The 17,947-nt window shown below is 51.1% G+C and overlaps 1 protein-coding gene across 1 annotated transcript in view; it reads left to right on the top strand.

Moving 5' to 3' along the window:
* Positions 1-17,351, top strand: part of GFPT1 (glutamine--fructose-6-phosphate transaminase 1) — a 28,199-nt gene extending 10,848 nt beyond the window's left edge. The window contains exons 7-19 of the mRNA XM_036396833.2: positions 311-372; positions 1,019-1,098; positions 3,820-3,925; positions 5,013-5,176; positions 6,216-6,311; positions 6,800-6,897; positions 7,923-8,043; positions 8,553-8,710; positions 10,669-10,783; positions 11,368-11,495; positions 11,587-11,754; positions 12,176-12,337; positions 13,713-17,351. Coding sequence (XP_036252726.1) covers positions 311-372; positions 1,019-1,098; positions 3,820-3,925; positions 5,013-5,176; positions 6,216-6,311; positions 6,800-6,897; positions 7,923-8,043; positions 8,553-8,710; positions 10,669-10,783; positions 11,368-11,495; positions 11,587-11,754; positions 12,176-12,337; positions 13,713-13,757 — 1,503 coding nt within the window. The 3' untranslated portion in view covers positions 13,758-17,351. The remainder of the gene's footprint in view (positions 1-310; positions 373-1,018; positions 1,099-3,819; positions 3,926-5,012; positions 5,177-6,215; positions 6,312-6,799; positions 6,898-7,922; positions 8,044-8,552; positions 8,711-10,668; positions 10,784-11,367; positions 11,496-11,586; positions 11,755-12,175; positions 12,338-13,712) is intronic.
* Positions 17,352-17,947: the final 596 nt, after the last annotated feature.

The raw sequence follows: 17,947 nt of genomic DNA, 5'->3' as shown, positions 1-17,947 counted from the left end.
CAGATCTTTGCCTCTGCAGGTCCCCTGAGTGCACCCTGAGCTAAAGCAGGAGCCCTGGGGTAGCCAGGGGAGTCTGGGTGTCTCTCTGCGGGTTCAGGAGGCTCCAGCAGTGGCTGAGGATGCACTGCCAGGCTCAGGGGAGGGAAATCCTGCCAGGGTGGGGGGGCTGGAGCTGCAGGCAGTTCTGGAAACATCTGTGAAACCTCTTGGGTGTCTCTTCTGTGTCCACAGAAACACAGGAGCAGTTTCTGTGCTGGGAACACTGACTCAGTGCCTGGGCCTCAGCTGAAGTTTGTTTTTCTTGTTGCAGGAAGGTGCTTTTGCCCTTGTGTTCAAGAGTGTTCATTACCCTGGGCAGGCAGTTGGTACCAGGTGAGTGTCCCATGGGAAGGGACATTTTTGCTCCCTGCCTGGTGCTTGTGTTTGTACCTCCAAGTTAGAAGGCAGAGTGGAGATCATTCTCATCACACTGTATATGCTGGGACAGGGTGGTTGTTGTTTTTCATTTCCTTTCTCTTGTTTTCTGTCTGTCACGACAGAAAGCTCCCAGAAATGTTTTGGAAATGCCTTACTGACCAGCTGTAGCACACCTGGTCTAGAGCAGCTTTGTTTTGGTGTCCTCTGGGGATGATCTGAAGGGAGAAGGTTTTACCTCTTCCTTTGTGCTTGCCCCTGTGGCAGCACTTGGGCAATTCCTCCACTTGGCCTGCAATGTGGGCCAGCCTCGTGTCCAGGTTTTCTGTCCCACTTCTCAACACCAGCACCAGCCAAAAGCTGTGTGTGGGTGTGTGCAGTGAGGGGCAGTCCCTGTTCAGGGCTGCAGTGACTCTGGGGGAGTTTCTCCAGCCCTGATGCAGGTTCCTCCCATCCTTGTGTTCTTCATCCTGGCATTCCTTCTGTGTTTGCAGCAGCTGCTCTGGGGGTTCTGGCTGTGCCCCAGTGCAGCTGAGGGGCTCAGAAGGGCCTGGGGGGGCCGTGGGGGTGTCCCCAGGGCTGAGCTGTCCCTGTGTCCCTGCAGGAGAGGCAGCCCCCTGCTCATCGGCGTGCGCAGCGAGCACAAACTGTCCACAGACCACATCCCCATCCTCTACAGGACAGGTGAGTGGGGACAGCTGAACCCTAAACCCTAAACCCTAACCCCAATCCACAGACCACATCCCCATCCTCTACGGGACAGGTGAGTGGGGACAGCTGAACCCTAAACCCTAAACCCTAACCCCAATCCACAGACCACATCCCCATCCTCTACGGGACAGGTGAGTGGGGACAGCTGAACCCTAAACCCTAACCCCAATCCACAGACCACATCCCCATCCTCTACGGGACAGGTGAGTGGGGACAGCTGAACCCTAAACCCTAAACCCTAACCCCAATCCACAGACCACATCCCCATCCTCTACGGGACAGGTGAGTGGGGACAGCTGAACCCTAAACCTGACCCTAAACCCTAAACCCTAACCCCAATCCACAGACCACATCCCCATCCTGTACAGGACAGGTGAGTGGGGACAGCTGAACCCTAAACCTGACCCTAAACCCCAACTCTAACCCTAATCCTAACCCACATCCCCATCCTCTACAGGACAGGTGAGTGGGGACAGCCCCAGCCCTGGGGACCTTACTGAAAATTCCTGAGAGTGACTCTGTAATTCCCTGTGGTCAGAGGGGTCTGGATTTGTGTTGTGAGCAGTGCAGGGGTCCCTGCTCCTGTCCTGCTGCTCATCCCCTGCTGCAAGAGCCAGTGCCAGCAGCTCTGCCTTTTGGCTGATTAGCAGTAGCATTAATGTATTTGTGTAACACTGTGGTTTTTTATTCAATAGCTCAAATTTGGTTTGTTTGTTTTTGTTTTTTTTTCCCCAATTGCACTTCCAGCCGTACAATCTATGGATCATTCTTTTGATGGAATATCCATAAAAATGGAGGAAGGTGCCCACCAGAGAAAAAAAGCTAACACTTGAAATTTCAGACAAATCCTCCAGCTCCTTAGGAGAGGAATCATAAATATGCATTGTCTTTTTAATATGTGGCTGTTGCTTTCCATGTAGTGCAGTGAAACATGTGGAAAAATCAAAATTCCTTCCTGATCAGAAACACCATGAGCAGCACACAGGAAAATCCACCTATCCCACTTCAAATACTGGGACATAATGCTCGGCATATGTGCGAAAACTGATGACAGTGCAGCTTGTACTGAGTGTTCCTGCAGCTCTGGCTGCAGAAGGAAACAGTGAATTACCTTAAAAATAAACCCCACTAAAGCAGGAGGCTGCTGCCAATCCTGCTGCAAGCACTGCCCAAAATTCCTGCTGGGGTTTGGGTTGTAAGAGCCCCGTCCCCCCCCTGAGCATGGTGAGAGTGTGAGCTGCAGCCCCTGGAGGCTGCACTAAGCTTGGCCTGAGCTGGGCCTTCCTTCCCCTGTGCATTTATCAGGGGAACCATCTGGCACTGTCCTGAAGGGCTGGAAAGGCCAGCCCAGCTCACATCTGAGAGGATGTGCCTGCACCTGCAGAAGCTGTCATGCGGGAAAGCAATGCCACATAATGAAGGCAATGCAGGGAAATGCTCTGTTTTGAGAACCCAAATTTGCATGTTCTGATCAGGTCTGGGTGTTTCTGGTGGGGAGTGGCCACTGGCAGCTCTGCTCTGTCCCTTCTCAGCACCAAATCAGCCTGTCCTGCCTCAGCTCAACAGCAAGGGCACTGTTCTCCTCATTTACTGGCTTGATAACTGGACTGGAAGGCTCTGAATCGCTGCCTGAGTGGCTCTTCTCACTGAGTATCAACATGAAAGCAATATTTCTCCTTCACGTTTTCACCTGCAGAAGTGGAAGCCAGAGCACCGCGAGCTCTGCTTGCATCCCTGAATCAGATCAGTGTCTAGCAGGTGAAACAGCCCCAGGATTGTGCAATAAATATAGAATGGAGGAACTCCAGTGTTGCTGTTCTTCAGCAATAGTCCCATTTTGGGAGATAAGCTGATTAATCCACCCCCTCCCTCCCCATACCCTGCACGATGACTGGCAAATAGTTCTGCTGGAGGCTGGTGCTGAGCAGTAGGTGTTGGGTGCCTCATCTGCATCCCTGATGAGCTTCAGCACTGAGCAGCAGTTGGAGGAGGAGGAGGAGGAGGAGACAGTGTTGGGAATTTCCAGAGTACTCCAGAAAGGATCCCTGGCGGAAGGCTGAACTTTGAGGACAGATTTTTCCCAAGCTGGCTCTCAGTCCTGTGTCCCCCTGATGAGCCCAGGGGTGATTTCCTCCTGAGCAGGGTGAGGTGGTTTTGTTTGCTGGTGCAGGAACAAGGCCGAGCTCTCAATCCTGGATTTCCTGAGCTGTGTCTGCCAGTGAGCTCAGCCAGACGGAAACAGGTTTGGGTTCCAGCTGTGGTGCTCAGGATGGGCACACAAAGGATTCCCCCAGCGCTGAGGGTAACAGACAGAGAAGGGGCAGCGCTGCTCCATTCCAGAGAGGAGCATGGGAGACACTTACAATGAAAGCAGGGCAGGTGTAATGGGGAAATGTGGCTGCTCATAAAGCACCTTGAATTCTCTGCCAGTGGAGCCACACAGAACATTCATTTGGAGTTTCTCCTGATGCTTTCCTCTAAATTTCAGATACACTAGTAACACACTTGCAGGCTTAATAAAAAGCAATCAAACTCTTGCAAGCCAGCCGAGGACGGGCACAAGTGCTGCTGCTCCTTTTGCTGTGCAGGCATGAAAATCGTGCTTCATGTTGGTGCCGTGCTTTGGGGGCTCTGCTGGTGTCACCTGTGCCCGGGGCTGTCACCTGGGCAGCCCCTGAGCCTCCTGTCTCCTAGGGAAGGACAAGAAGGGGAGCTGCAACCTGTCCCGAGTGGACAGCACCACCTGCCTCTTCCCCGTGGAGGAGAAAGCTGTGGAATATTACTTTGCTTCTGATGCCAGGTAGGGCTTTCCAGCACCTCTGGTGCGGGGAGGAATGTCCTGTTTAAAGGAACAAGGCACGGGGAGGCTGGGCTTTCTTTGTGAATTACTTTGCAAATTACTTTACAAAGACTAACCAAAACAGAGTTGCTGTTAAAATAATGAGCACTGGCCTTGGAATAGAGTGGTACCATTCTTCAGGCTCATTTGTGAGTAAGATTTCCCAGTGATGGGAAACCTGAGGGAGTCCTGACCTAAATTAGCAGATGAGGTGCTAATTATGAGAGAATTGTGTTGATTCTCCAGGGATCTCTGCACCATCATCAATATATTATTATAATATAGTATAATATATTATATATCTGAATATATAGTATAATAGAGTATCTATTATATACTATATAATGTAATATATATCTTATTAGTATAGTATAATATAGTATATTATACATACTATGTAATATAGTATAATATAATATAATATATATTTTAATAGTATAATATAATAGAGTATATATTATATATGATATAATATAGTATAATATGTTATATATCTGAATAGTATAGTATAATTATTTTAATAAAGCAGTGGATCAGCCCTCTGCAATCATGGAGTCAGTGCTAATTATTCCTGTTCAGGGCACCATTGCCACGACAGAAATGCACAGTGTTATCTTTTTATACTAAAAACTACGTGTACAAGATTTCCAATTACTTCCCAATACCCATCACCCATGTTAGACACTGAGCTTCTACTCTAAACCAATCCCAAAGTGCCACCATCACAGCAGAAGATGGAGGCCAAGAAGAAGAAGGGGAAAGGCTGGACAGGCCCAGATTCCTCCATCTTGCCTCCTGAACCCCCATTCTAAAAACCCCAAAAATCTGGTTTTCACCCCATGATAAATTCACTATCATTCTACTTAAACTGTTGTGGCTTGTAATTCTTCATTATAAGGTTGGTAATTTTTTCCATGGGTTAAAATCAAAGTCACAGGGGCCTTGGGCTCTGAGCCAGGCTCTCTGAGCCCCTGGCAGGGGTTTGGGCAGTCCGGGGCAGCCAGAGGGATGTCCTGAGCTCAGCTGTGATGTCCCCGTGTCCCCACAGCGCTGTCATCGAGCACACCAACCGTGTCATCTTCCTGGAGGACGACGACGTGGCGGCCGTGGTGGACGGGCGTCTGTCCATCCACCGCGTCAAGCGCACGGCCGGAGACCACCCGGGCCGGGCCGTGCAGACCCTGCAGATGGAGCTGCAGCAGATCATGAAGGGTGAGAGCTCCTGCCTGCCTGCTGGGGCTGCAGTCACCCTGTGCCACCCCTGCCCCGACTGGGGACGGGAGCCCGGAGCGTCTCCAGAGGTGCCACAGCCTGCTCTGGTGCTGGAGCATCTTCAGAGGGAAAAAAGTCCTCACAGGTCATGGATTTCCCCTCTAAAAATCCTCAGCTTGGGGCTGCAGTCACCCTGTGCCACCCCTGCCCCAAGTGGGCACAGGAGCCAGGAGCGTCTCCAGAGGTGCCACAGCCTGCTCTGGTGCTGGAGCATTGTCATGGGGAAAAAGTCCTCACAGGTCATGGGACTGCCCCTCTAGTCCACAGTTGTGGGGCTGAGGATTTTACCTCCTGCCTGGGGGCAACATCCTGGGCTTGGGGCTGCAGTCACCCTGTGCCATCCCTGCCCCAGGTGGGCACAGGAGCCTGGAGCATCTCTGAACACAGAGGTGCCACAGCCTGCTCTGGTGCTGGGTCATCCCCATGGGGAAAAGGTCCTCACATGTCATGGGACTTTCCCTCTAAAAATCTGCATCTTGGGACTGCAGTCCTTTTTGGAGACAAAATCCCCAGTTTGGGGCTGCAGTCACCTGCTGCCATCCCTGCCCCGAGTGGGGACAGTCTCTGCCCTGGTTTGGTCTGGAGGTGCCACAGCCTGCTCTGGTGCTGGGTCATCCCCATGGGGAAAAGGTCCTCACATGTCATGGGACTGCCCCTCTAGTCATTGACACCTTATGAGGAGAGTTGTGGGGCTCAGGATTTTGCCCCCTGCTTGGAGCCATCTGGTTTTTCCAAGACTGATCCCTCACAAAGTTGCCACTCTGGATCTGCCCTTCGCTGACACCTTCCAGGAGCTTGAATCAAGCTCTCACCCTGAGCTGGTGTTTTGGCAGAAAAAGAAGGATCAGTTTAATAATCTTTGGCTGGTCCAAGCTTTTCTCTACATACACAGGAAAAATGGCAATTAGCAGGAGGTAATTTAAAATTAAAGTTACCAGGTGGGAAAGTGTTCTAATTTGTTTTCCATCTTCCTTCATAGGTAACTTCAGCTCGTTCATGCAGAAGGAAATATTTGAGCAGCCAGAATCTGTTGTTAATACCATGAGAGGAAGGGTCAACTTTGACGACTACACAGGTAATTGAGCTGGAGCCTCCCTCACTGGGTGTCCACGGTGGCTGCAGGGGAGGGAGGGGTGGAAACCTTGCTGGGCTGGGATGAAATCTGTGTCCAGTGCCTCCAGAATTCCATGTGAAATGAAATCTGTGTCCAGTGCCTCCAGAATTCCATGTGAAATGAAATCTGTGTCACAGTGCCTCCAGAATTCCATGTGAAATGAAATCTGTATCCAGTGCCTCCAGAATTCCATGTGAAATGAAATCTGTGTCCAGTGCCTCCAGAATTCCATGTGAAATGAAATCTGTGTCCAGTGCCTCCAGAATTCCATGTGAAATGAAATCTGTGTCACAGTACCTCCAGAATTCCACCTGCTGCTGGCAAGGTCCCACTTGTGATGGTTTTTTGCACATTTGGTGATGGAGGTGGTGACATTCTGTTAGCAGCAGTGATTCTGGGGGCCTCTCCTCCCTGCTCACCCTGACTGGGCTCTCTGCTCTTGCCCACAGTGAACCTGGGGGGGCTCAAGGATCACATCAAGGAGATCCAGAGGTGTCGGCGTCTGATCCTCATCGCCTGTGGCACCAGCTACCACGCGGGAGTGGCAGTGAGTGCTGGGCCCAGGGCCACAGTCAGGGGCTGGGCTGGGCTGCAGGGACCTGAGGGACACCCCAGGGACACCCCAGGGACACCTCCCACTGTCCCAGGCTGCTCCAGTGTCCAACCTGGCCTTGGCATCCAGGGCAGCCACAGCTGCTCTGGGCACCCTTCTCCCCACCCTCCCAGGGAAGAGTTTTGCCCTAATAATCTCATCTCATCTGCCCTTTTTTGGTTTAAAGCCATTCCCCTCGGTCCTGCCATTCCATCCCTTGTCCCACGTCCCCCTGCAGGAGGCTCTGAGCCCTCCCTGGAGCGTGCCAAGCAGATTAAGGGTTGATTTCAGGGTAGGGATTGGTTCTTAACCTCAGTCAGGTTAGGAGTAAGCAAGTGCACACAGGTGAGTGAAGGAGGGCCCTTGTGAAAGCTGCAAACACCAGGCTCAGTTCACAGCAGCAGCAGGAGGAAATAAAAGCTGGTGAAGCTGAGCTTGGGGAAGTGGTTCCTGTGACTTCCATGGCTGTGGAAGGCTTTGGGGAACAAAAGCTGCTCTTTAAAAAAGGGGAGGGACACTGCAGGAACAAAATGCAGGGGCTGCCAGGCGCCAGGTGGGGTCCAGCAGGGCCTGGATGTAGGTTTGGGGGTTTGGGTTCTTCAGGCGGGGACACACTCAGGACACCCAGCATTACATAATTTATGTGGGGGGTTATGTAACCAGTGAGACTTAGTTAGAGAAATCTCCATTTGAGGGAGGAGTAGGCCCCACAGACCAATGTGTTTTCCCCCCATACCTCCCTGCCCAGGTGAATTTTTATTAAAAATCAAGTTGGTGGTGGTGCCAAGGCAAGGTTGCTTCTCACAGGGGTTGGTGGTGACTGGAGTGTGGGCAATATGAGCAATTAAAGTGTAATCCAGCGCTAATTGTCACATGGAGTTTAACAGTAATATTTTCCAGTGTGTGTGGCAGCTAGAAAGCTTTTTTTGTGCCTTTATAAACATGATGTAATCCCTGCCTTCCTGCCCCTCCCCTGCCAGACCCGCCAGGTGCTGGAGGAGCTGACTGAGTTACCTGTCATGGTGGAGCTGGCCAGCGACTTCCTGGACAGGAACACGCCCGTGTTCAGGGATGATGTCTGCTTCTTCCTCAGCCAGTCAGGTACTCCTGGGCTCCCCTCCCCGCCCAGAGCTGAGGGGGAGGCAGAGGCCACCCTTTGGTGCCTCTCTGGGGGACTGGGAGGGCTGGTGTTGGTGCCTTGGCAAGGCGCCCTAGAGCTGAGTTACAGAATAAAGTAGGGAATTATTGAAAGGATCTCCTCAATGGATCCACCTTGGGCACTACAGGAGCCTGGCCCAGATGAGTTTTTATTAACCAGGAAAATGAATAAAGTTGATTTTTGTTAAAGGGGGACAGCCCCAGAGCTGCCTTCTGTTAACCAACAGCTGCAGGTGGGTTCTGGGTGGCACTGCCCTGGTCAGGGCTCACACTGGGCATGCAGGGGCTGCTGCACCTCCCTGGGGCTGCCTCTGGGGCATTTCCCAGCAGCAGCAGCAGCAGCACTGAGCACCCGTCCCTGTGTCCCCCCGTGTCCCCCCTGTGTCCCCCCTGTGTCCCCCCTGTGTCCCCCCGTGTCCCCCTGTGTCCCCCCTGTGTCCCCCGTGTCCCAGGGGAGACTGCAGACACGCTGATGTGCCTGAGGTACTGCAAGGAGAGGGGAGCCCTGACCGTGGGCATTACCAACACCGTGGGCAGCTCCATCTCGCGCGAGACCGACTGTGGGGTGCACATCAACGCGGGCCCCGAGATCGGCGTGGCCAGCACCAAGGTGGGTGAGCCCCCAGGGCTCTGGCTGCATTTGGAGTGGATTTATTTAATTTAATTTAATTTTATTTTATTTTATTTTATTTTATTTTATTCTATTTTATTTTATTCTATTTTATTTTAATTTAATTAATTTATTTTATTTATTTATTTTTAATCTTTATTTGATTTTTTATTTATTTTAAAAAATTATTTATTTTTAAAATTTGATTTTTATTTTATTTTTATTTTTATTTTGTTTTATTTTTAATTTTTAAAATTTGATTTTTATTTTATTTTACCTTTTAAAATTTTTTAAACTTATTTTTTTAATTTTTAAAATGTGATTTTTATTTGATTTTTATTTTTATTTTATTTTATTTTTATTTAAAATTTATTTTATTTTATTCATTTTAATTCTTATTTTTAATTGTTGCTTTAGTTTATTTTCTTATTTTTATTTTATATTATTTTAATTTCTTTTATTTTAATCTTTATTTTTAAAATTTCATTTTATTCATTTTTTATTTGATTTTATTTTTTAATTGATGTTTTATTTTAATTTTTAATTGATTTTGGTTTTATTTTTATTTTTTATTTTATTTTTATTTTTATTTCTTAATTTATTTTTTTAGATAAGATAAAGGAAACTTTGTTTGCATGTAACTCTCTCTGGCTGTGCTTTACCAAAGAAAATGGGATATGAAAACTATCCCTTTAACAAATGGGGGAAATGTTTTTGTACAGAATCATACAGTTTGTGTCCAGGTAACAGGATTGTTCTGGCTGGGGGAGATGCAGTATAGGAGAACTTACTTTGCTGCCTTTCATTTGGGTGAAGTGCTGAAATCTGCTTTGGTTCAGTTAAATTTAGAGACGAGATGATGTCAATCTGTTACATAAATTCAGCCAAAAACCACATTTGAGTTTTAACAGTTCATGGGGGAATTTGATAATGGAAAATTCATGAGTCTCTTACAAGAAACTCTTGAAGGAGCTGTTTGTCCTGTTGTTTTCACATGGCCAGCACTTCCAGCTTGGAGAGAAATGGAATTTTTCATTTTTTCTCTGACCACGTGGGGTGTCACCAGAGGCCAGACTGCAGCTTCAGAGTCCCTCAGGTGTCCCTCAGGTGTCCCTGTGACCATTCCTGCCCTGCTGTGACCCCTCCTGTCACCTGCCTGGGCAGGGATTGCCCCCAGAGGCAGGGCAGGAGTTCAGGCTCAGGTTTAGGCTGTTCCTAAAGAAGGGAGCTGGGACATCACGGCTGCCTTTGTGTTCCCCTGAGTGTGGCCCAAGGAAATCCCAGCTGGTTGGGAGGGGTGCTGGTGATGGGCTTGCCCCAAACAGCTCCAGGCAGCGCCTGCTGCTCTCAGGAGCCACTGGCAGTGAAGCAGGACAGGGGCACGGTCACAAAGCAGGGTTGGCAGTCAGCAGGGGATGGAGAATACAAAATCGGGGGATGTGGAATATAAAATCAGGGGATGTGGAATATAAAATCAGGGGACGTGGAATATAAAATCAGGGGATGTGGAATACAAAATCAGGGGATATGGAATACAAAATTGGGGGATGTGGAATATAAAATCAGGGGACGTGGAATATAAAATCAGGGGATGTGGAATATAAAATCAGGGGATGTGGAATATAAAATCAGGGGATATGGAATATAAAATCAGGGGATGTGGAATACAAAATCAGGGGATATGGAATACAAAATCAGGGGATGTAGAATATAAAATCAGGGGATATAGAATATAAAATCAGGGGATGTGGAATACAAAATCAGGGGATATAGAATATAAAATCTTGCTGTTGTGTCTGAATCCCCTGGGGTGTGAGGAGGTCACTGGTGAGCCCTGCCCGGTGAGCCCAGGTCCATTTCTGCTGCTGGCTGGGAACCAAAGCTGCCACTTGGAGAGCAAAAGCTGGGCTGAGATTTCCCGTGTTTGGTGCAGCAGTGGTGTTCTGTGTCCCCTGCAGGCCTACACCAGCCAGTTCGTGTCCCTGGTGATGTTTGCCCTGATGATGTGTGACGACAGGATCTCCATGCAGGAGCGGCGCAAGGAGATCATGAGGGGGCTGAAGGGGCTGCCAGGTAGGGCCTGGGGCAGGGGGAGCCCAGCTGGGCTGGGCCTGCAGGGAGGGACTGAGCTTAGGGCTGGGCCTGCAGGGAGGGACTGAGCTTAGGGCTGGGCCTGCAGGGAGGGACTGAGCTTAGGGCTGGACCTGCAGGGAGGGACTGAGCTTAGGGCTGGGCCTGCAGGGAGGGACTGAGCTTAGGGCTGGACCTGCAGGGAGGGACTGAGCTTAGGGCTGGGCCTGCAGGGAGGGACTGAGCTTAGGGCTGGGCCTGCAGGGAGGGACTGAGCTTAGGGCTGGGCCTGCAGGGAGGGACTGAGCTTAGGGCTGGGCCTGCAGGGAGGGACTGAGCTTAGGGCTGGGCCTGCAGGGAGGGACTGAGCTTAGGGCTGGGCCTGCAGGGAGGGACTGAGCTTAGGGCTGGGCCTGCAGGGAGGGTGGCAGAGCTGTCACAATTCCTCACAGCCGCGTTCCCTCAGGTGTCCCCGGGCCACCAATGTGGGCCAGTCAAGCTCAGAGCCTGGGGTTTTGCGGTCCCTGCTGGCTGTGGGGGTGAGGGGGGTGTGAGCACACTCAGGCTGGGCTTTCCCTCCCCTCCAGACCTGATCAAAGAGGTGCTGAGCATGGATGATGAGATCCAGAAGCTGGCCACGGAGCTGTACCACCAGAAGTCTGTGCTCATCATGGGCCGGGGCTACCACTATGCCACGTGTCTGGAGGGAGCCTTGGTAAGGTCCTGAGATTAAAGAATCCCCAGAGCTGGTTAAAAACCACGACAAGGTGGCTCAAGGTGTCATGAATTCTTTCCCCCCCCTGCAGAAAATCAAAGAAATCACCTACATGCACTCGGAGGGGATCCTGGCTGGGGAGCTGAAGCACGGCCCCCTGGCCCTGGTGGACAAGCTGATGCCTGTGATCATGATCATCATGAGAGACCACACCTATGCCAAGTGCCAGAACGCCCTGCAGCAGGTCATTGCACGGCAGGTGAGGGCTGGGGGCTCTGCAGAGCTCCAGAGGGGCTGCTTCTGGCAGGAAAGGCATTCACAGCCCCCATTCTGCTCCCCTGGGTGTCACTGCCCACCTGTGGGCTCCCTGGGTGCTCTGGGCATCTCACAGCAGTCCTTGCAGCAATTGCAGAAGTCTGGCATGGTCTGTTTAACCCTTAAATACCCCCCAGGGCACCTGAAGCTGTTTGGTTCTCAATTAAGCAGTAGATTTTGCCACTGGCAGGGAAGAACCCTCCAGATGTGCTTCCCTTCAGGGAAGAACCCTCCAGATGTGCTTCCCTTCAGGGAAGAACCCTCCAGATGCTGCTTCCCTTCAGGGAAGAACCCTCCAGATGTGCTTCCCTTCAGGGAAGAACCCTCCAGATGTGCTTCCCTTCAGCCCCTGCCCTGTGTTGCAGGGTCGGCCCGTGGTGATTTGTGACAAGGAGGACATCGAGACCATCAAGAACAACAAGAGGACAATCAAAGTGCCGCACTCGGTGGATTGCCTGCAGGGCATCCTGAGCGTCATCCCCCTGCAGCTGCTGGCCTTCCACCTGGCCGTGCTGCGGGGCTACGATGTGAGTACTGCACCCTCCCGGGGCTGCAGGGCTGCTGCAGGGGCTGCAGGGCTGCTGGGGGATGCTGGGGGATGCTGCAGAGCTGGGGGATGCTGCAGGGCTGCTGGGGGATGCTGGGGGATGCTGCAGAGCTGGGGGATGCTGCAGGGCTGGGGGATGCTGGGGGCTGCTGCAGGGCTGGGGGCTGCTGCAGGGCTGGGGGATGCTGCAGGGCTGGGGGATGCTGCAGGGGCTGCAGGGGTTGCAGGGCTGCTGCAGGGCTGGCTGTGACCGTGTTCACAGGGGTACGAGGATGAGGGAAGAGATGAGAATGTTGACTCCATGTTTCAGAAGTGATATATATTATCATTAAAATATCAATAATATATATCATAATATAGATCATAATTATGATACGTAATATATATCATAAAATATAATAAATATTATTATATATGTTATATTAAAACTGTACTAAAAGAATAGAAGAAAGGATTTCATCAGAAGGCTGGCTAAGGATAGAAAAGAATGATAACAAAGGCTTGTGACTGAGACAGTCTGGCCAGCTGGGCTGTGATTGGCCATTAATTACAAACAATTCTATGAGCCCAATCCCAGATGCTCCTGTTGCATTCCACAGCAGCAGATAATCAATGTTTACATTGTGTTCCTGAGGCCTCTCGGCTTCTCAGGAGAAGAAATCCTAAGGAAAGGATTTTCCATGAAAGATGTCTGTGACAGCTGGGGGATGCTGGGGCTGCTGCAGGGCTGGGGCTGCAGGGCTGGGGGCTTCTCTGGGCACTGCTTGAGCTGCTGCAGGGCCCAGGGCCAGCTGTGCCAGCTGTGCCAGCTGTGGGCAGTGCAGGACTGCAGGAGGCTGAGCTGGGGTGTGTGGTGGGAGCAGGCAGGCCCTGCAGGGCTGCCAGGGAAGGGAAGGCACAGGAACACTGCACACCCTGCCCCAACCTCTGCAGGGCTGCAGGGCCAGGCCCTTCTGTGCTGGGGGGAGCTCAGAGGCCAAACTGCAGCTTCAGAGGCCCTCAGGTGTCCCTCAGTGTCCCCCAGGTGTCCCCCAGAGGGTTTTTGGCAGTTGGGGTTGCTGTTTGATGTGAAGACAGAGCCTGGCCCTGCCTGTTGTCAGTGACCCTGAGCACTGGAGCAGCCTGGCCTGAAGCTCTGCTCAGCTCTGGCCCAGGAGCTGCACCAGTCAGGGCTGTGGAGTTTTGTTCTCTGCACCGATTGGCCTGAATGAAAGTGAGAATGTGTTGGACTGTTTTCAGTTGGAAGGCAGACATTCCACCGGTTACAGAGTTCTACACAAACAGACAAACCAACAAACCAACAAAGCAAGTGTGGAAATACTCACCAGCCTGTTCTTTCTCCTCCCTCTCTGCAGGTTGATTTTCCAAGAAATCTGGCCAAGTCCGTAACTGTAGAGTGAAAGATCATCTGAATCATAGGGGCAAAGGGGAATTAAATGAAAAGACTTTTTTTGGTACCAAAATAATTCGATTTTAAAGCCCCCTAGGTAAATCTTATTTTGGTAAATCGCTGTTTGTGTACAAGATCACCACAATTCCATTACATTAGTGATTGTCCAGTTGATTCCACGTGCTACATCAATAGCTCTGGGGTTGTTTTTTGGTTTCTTTTATCAATAGACTTCCATGAAAGATGTTAAATGGTTTTCCTAAAGATTGCTGAGTCCTCCCGGTGAGGGGTTACTCTGAGCTGCTGTCACTGTCCCTTCCCAAGGTGGCTCACGCCAGTCACTGCTGGGAGAGCTCTGAGGGGATTCTCAGTGCTCTGTGGTGCCCTCAGGACAGCAGGACACACAACTGGAACAAGAGCCTGGGCAGGAATTCCAGCAGTGAAGGGAACTGCACGCAAACCTTTGGGGCGAGCTCAGCCCCAGGAGCAGGAGGGGATTCAGCACAGCCCGGGCAAGGGCCCAGAGGGGTTTTATCCATGCCAGATCCAGGGCAAGTGACAATCCTGTGGCCAGGGGGACCCAGCAGGGCCAGGGCTGGGGGCACAGGGGTGGCAGGGCTGGCTCTGAGCTGCTGCTGCTGCTGCTGCTGCTGCTTGGGGCTGTTCAAACAGGGGAGCTTTTGCTGTGCTGAGGATTTCCCCTGGAACTGGGAGCACACCTGGCTGTGACACACCTGGCTGTGACACACCTGGATGTGACACACCTGAGTGTGACACACCTGGCTGTGACACACCTGAGGGACCCAGCTCTGTGACACACCTCTGAAGGGGATAAAAAGGCTCCATAAACCCGACAGAAATAACCTTTGAAAATTACCTTGGTAATTAAGGAATCACCTAAAGAAATTGCCTTGGTAATATTTCTGTGACAGGCTTGAAGAGAATAAAAAAATGGCACAGAAAATACTCAAAATGGCACAGAAAATACTCAAAATGGCACAGAAAATAACCTTCAGGACTGAAAGCCTGACTGTTTCAGAGTCAGCAAAGGGCAGTTATTATGTGTTTCCTAATGTGGGAAGGTGAATTTCCTCCCACCTTGCTGGGATTTGAATTGGCTTTCCATAGGCAGCGTCAGACCATGCCACAAGGTATAAAACAGTGCTGGGAATATTCCAGGTGCTTTACTGCCCTGAAAAATGCCTTTAGCAAATGGGGAGTGCCCAGTTCCCCTGGCACAGGGGCTATTCCCAGAGACTCTCTGGAATTCTGCTCTGTACAAACCCCCAGGGACTCTTGGGTTCGGTTCAGTGCCAGCTCAAGGCCCAGATGAATGGAAACCAATGAAATGAAATGCTGAGTGCCTGGAAAAGCTCCTCAGGGCCAGTGCATGTGTTTGTTAACCTGTCCCATCTGTTGGTTTGTGAGCACATCGTGCTGCCAGCGTCCGCTTAAGGACAAAAAGTGGAAACTGCTGCGTTTTGGTTCAGCAAAGGCTCTGTGTGAGGCCCTGCCCTGCCCCAGCTGTGCCTGAACATCACCTGCACCCCTCCCTGCAGGGGGAGGATGGAGGGCAAAGCAAATTGTGCAGTGCTCACAGCTGGGGGAGAGCTGCTCTTCCTCCTCCTCCTCCTCCTCCTCCTCCTCAGCTTCCTCCAAGGCCCTGCAGGGCTGGGTCCAGGCTGGGCTGCCCCCGGCCCAGGGATGTGCAGTGCCCCATCCTTTGCTCTCAGAACAGCACCTGTTAATTAATATTAATTAAATATTAATATTAATTAATACATATTGATTAAAATCCCCTCGAGGGGATGATGTAAGGCCCTTCCTAGTCCCCCTGGCACAGAGCAGGGGGCAGCCAGCCCTGGGAGTTTCAGTGCAGGAGTTTCAGTGCAGGCTGTGACGCCCTGGGAGAGCCAGAGAGGACCAAAGATGGGAGTGAGGAGTGCCCAGCGTGGCTGTGGTGTGTGCTGAGCTCTCTGGGTGTGGGCAGGGCCACAGCAGCCCCTGCCCCTGCCCCGGTGGCTCAGGGACAGGCAGGGCCCCCTCCTGCTGCCTGGTGTCCAATCTGCCAAGCCCAGGGATGCTCTGCAGCTCACCCCAGGGAGGAATTTCCCTGCTGGGAGCTGTCGGCACCTCCTTGTTGTTGTTGGTGAAGTGGGAATGTACAAAGGACTCTTTCTGCCTCTCCTTACCTCATTCTGCCCCCCTGTTGCATCTCTGAACAGATGATGTTTCTCTTTCCCTTAGAAAACACTTTTAGGATGTCTCGTGGTATTTATTAACAGCCAGTCAGTCTTCTGCTCTCCCAAATGAATGTTTTGCTTACTGAGCCAGTGAAACTCTCTCCTTTCTCGCTGAGGTGTTGAAAAGTTCAGGAGCCCAGTTTCTAAAATTGAGCCACAGGTAAACACAACCGAGGCCTTTTCCACCCGGGGCTCCAGCCCACCGTGGTCACGGATTGTCCTGGAGTGAGCAGCTCTGCACAGGCTCACAGGGGAGCCCTGAGCTCCTGGGGGGGTTTAATTCCCCAAAGCTCAGCAAATTCCCCAAAGCTCAGCTCACCTTCCTGCCCGCCGGTTCTCACACTGATTCCACACTCAAATTAAGCTGCACGTGGAATCTGCTGCAGCCAGAAAGGTTTTTTTGGTTTTTTGGTTGGTTATTTTTTTCCCCTGGCTCTGCTGCAGTTTTTTTTTCCCAGATTTTCTGTGCAGAGCCCATCAGGGCCTGGGGCTGGGCAGGGCATCTCCTGCTGCCCCAAAGCTCCCGGAGCCCCCGTGCTGAGGGAGCCGGGACAGCCGAGGAAGGGCAGAAACGCAGACTGGTGAGGAAGGCTTCTCCCCAGCCTCCCTTTTAAATGAAATCTGCCCTCTGCAGTCATTCCTGCCTCTCTAGGAAGGAAGGGAAATCCAGTTTTTCTGCACTTGAACAGCCAGTTTGATCCTGATTCTGAATTCCAAACATTACAACTTCAGTTTCCGAGCCACCGAGGTCTTATGCGAGCGAAGATTATCATTTTATTTAAGCAACAAGACAAAGGGCAGGGAGTTTTAGTGCAGTAAAATCATTAATGATGAAATAATTTTGCCACCAGCTGGGCTGATTTGGGAGCTCTGCCATTTGCTGCCACTGCCAGGGATCCACAGCTGGGTGGATGGAGGGAGAGGATGAAGTTAAGTAGCTCAGCAGCTGCTCAGTGTTTAGCTGTGGCTGATTTTAGATCCTACCTGAGTGTACCAAACTTGCCTCCAAGCATGGAGTCCCTCCTCTTCACCAGGACAGGAAGAAGAAGAAACAGAAGTATTTGGGTTGGCAAAAAAAAAAAAAAAAAAAAAAAAAAAAGGAAAGAAAACTTTATTTGCCTTCAATTCAGTTTCTGTAAATAGAGATTTGAGTGGCAAACCCACATTTCTCCCTTGTAGATTCTGTGCTGTACATATCCAGCTGGCTGGGGCTGTGGGACCAGACTGTGTTTGTCGTGTGCTGTAGCAGGAGATGTCTTACTCTGTCTGTAGTGTTTTATTATCATTTGGGTTTTGTCTCTTTGCTTACTTTTTTTGTATCTCACCCTTTGAATAAAATCAAGTGCCCTACATTAACCAAATGGACTTTCTGGTCTTTAGTTAAATCCACTGAGGACAGAGGTGACCCCTGGGGAAGTTTAGGGCTGGGGGGACAAAGCAGAAAAGCTCAGGGCTTAATTCACCCTGTTCTGGGTCACATTCAGCATTTCATTTCTCACGTTTCACCTGCCCTGGCCTAACGCTCCAAGAAAGCCTGCGAGAGCCCCTGAGGCAGACCCTGCACCTTAATTCTCACTGAATTATTATTCAATGATCACTGAGACAGCACAGCCCTTCCCTGCCACCCACATCCCACAGCTCCGGGGTGGGTGAGGCTGGGCTGGAGCACGAGGGCCAGGGCAGAGCAGGGGGCTCAGGGCTAAAACACACCTGGGTGCCTTTGTCAGGGAATGCCAGGGGGACAGAACCGTGGAAATGCACCCCTGGAAATGCACCCCTGGAAATCCAGCCCTGGAAATGCACCCCTGGAAATCCAGCCCTGGAAATGCACCCCTTGTCTCGTGGGTTCATTTCCTCAGGGTGACAGAACCCTGGAAGGTGGAGCTGATGTTTTTAGGGCTGCCTGTCCCTTTAGCAGGTGCACTTGGTGTTTCATGGTCCCTTTAGCAGGTGGATC

Source organism: Molothrus ater, chromosome 28 (assembly GCF_012460135.2).
Source record: "Molothrus ater isolate BHLD 08-10-18 breed brown headed cowbird chromosome 28, BPBGC_Mater_1.1, whole genome shotgun sequence".
Classification (NCBI taxonomy): Eukaryota; Metazoa; Chordata; class Aves; order Passeriformes; family Icteridae; genus Molothrus; species Molothrus ater.
This window is presented reverse-complemented; position numbering and strand designations above follow the sequence as displayed.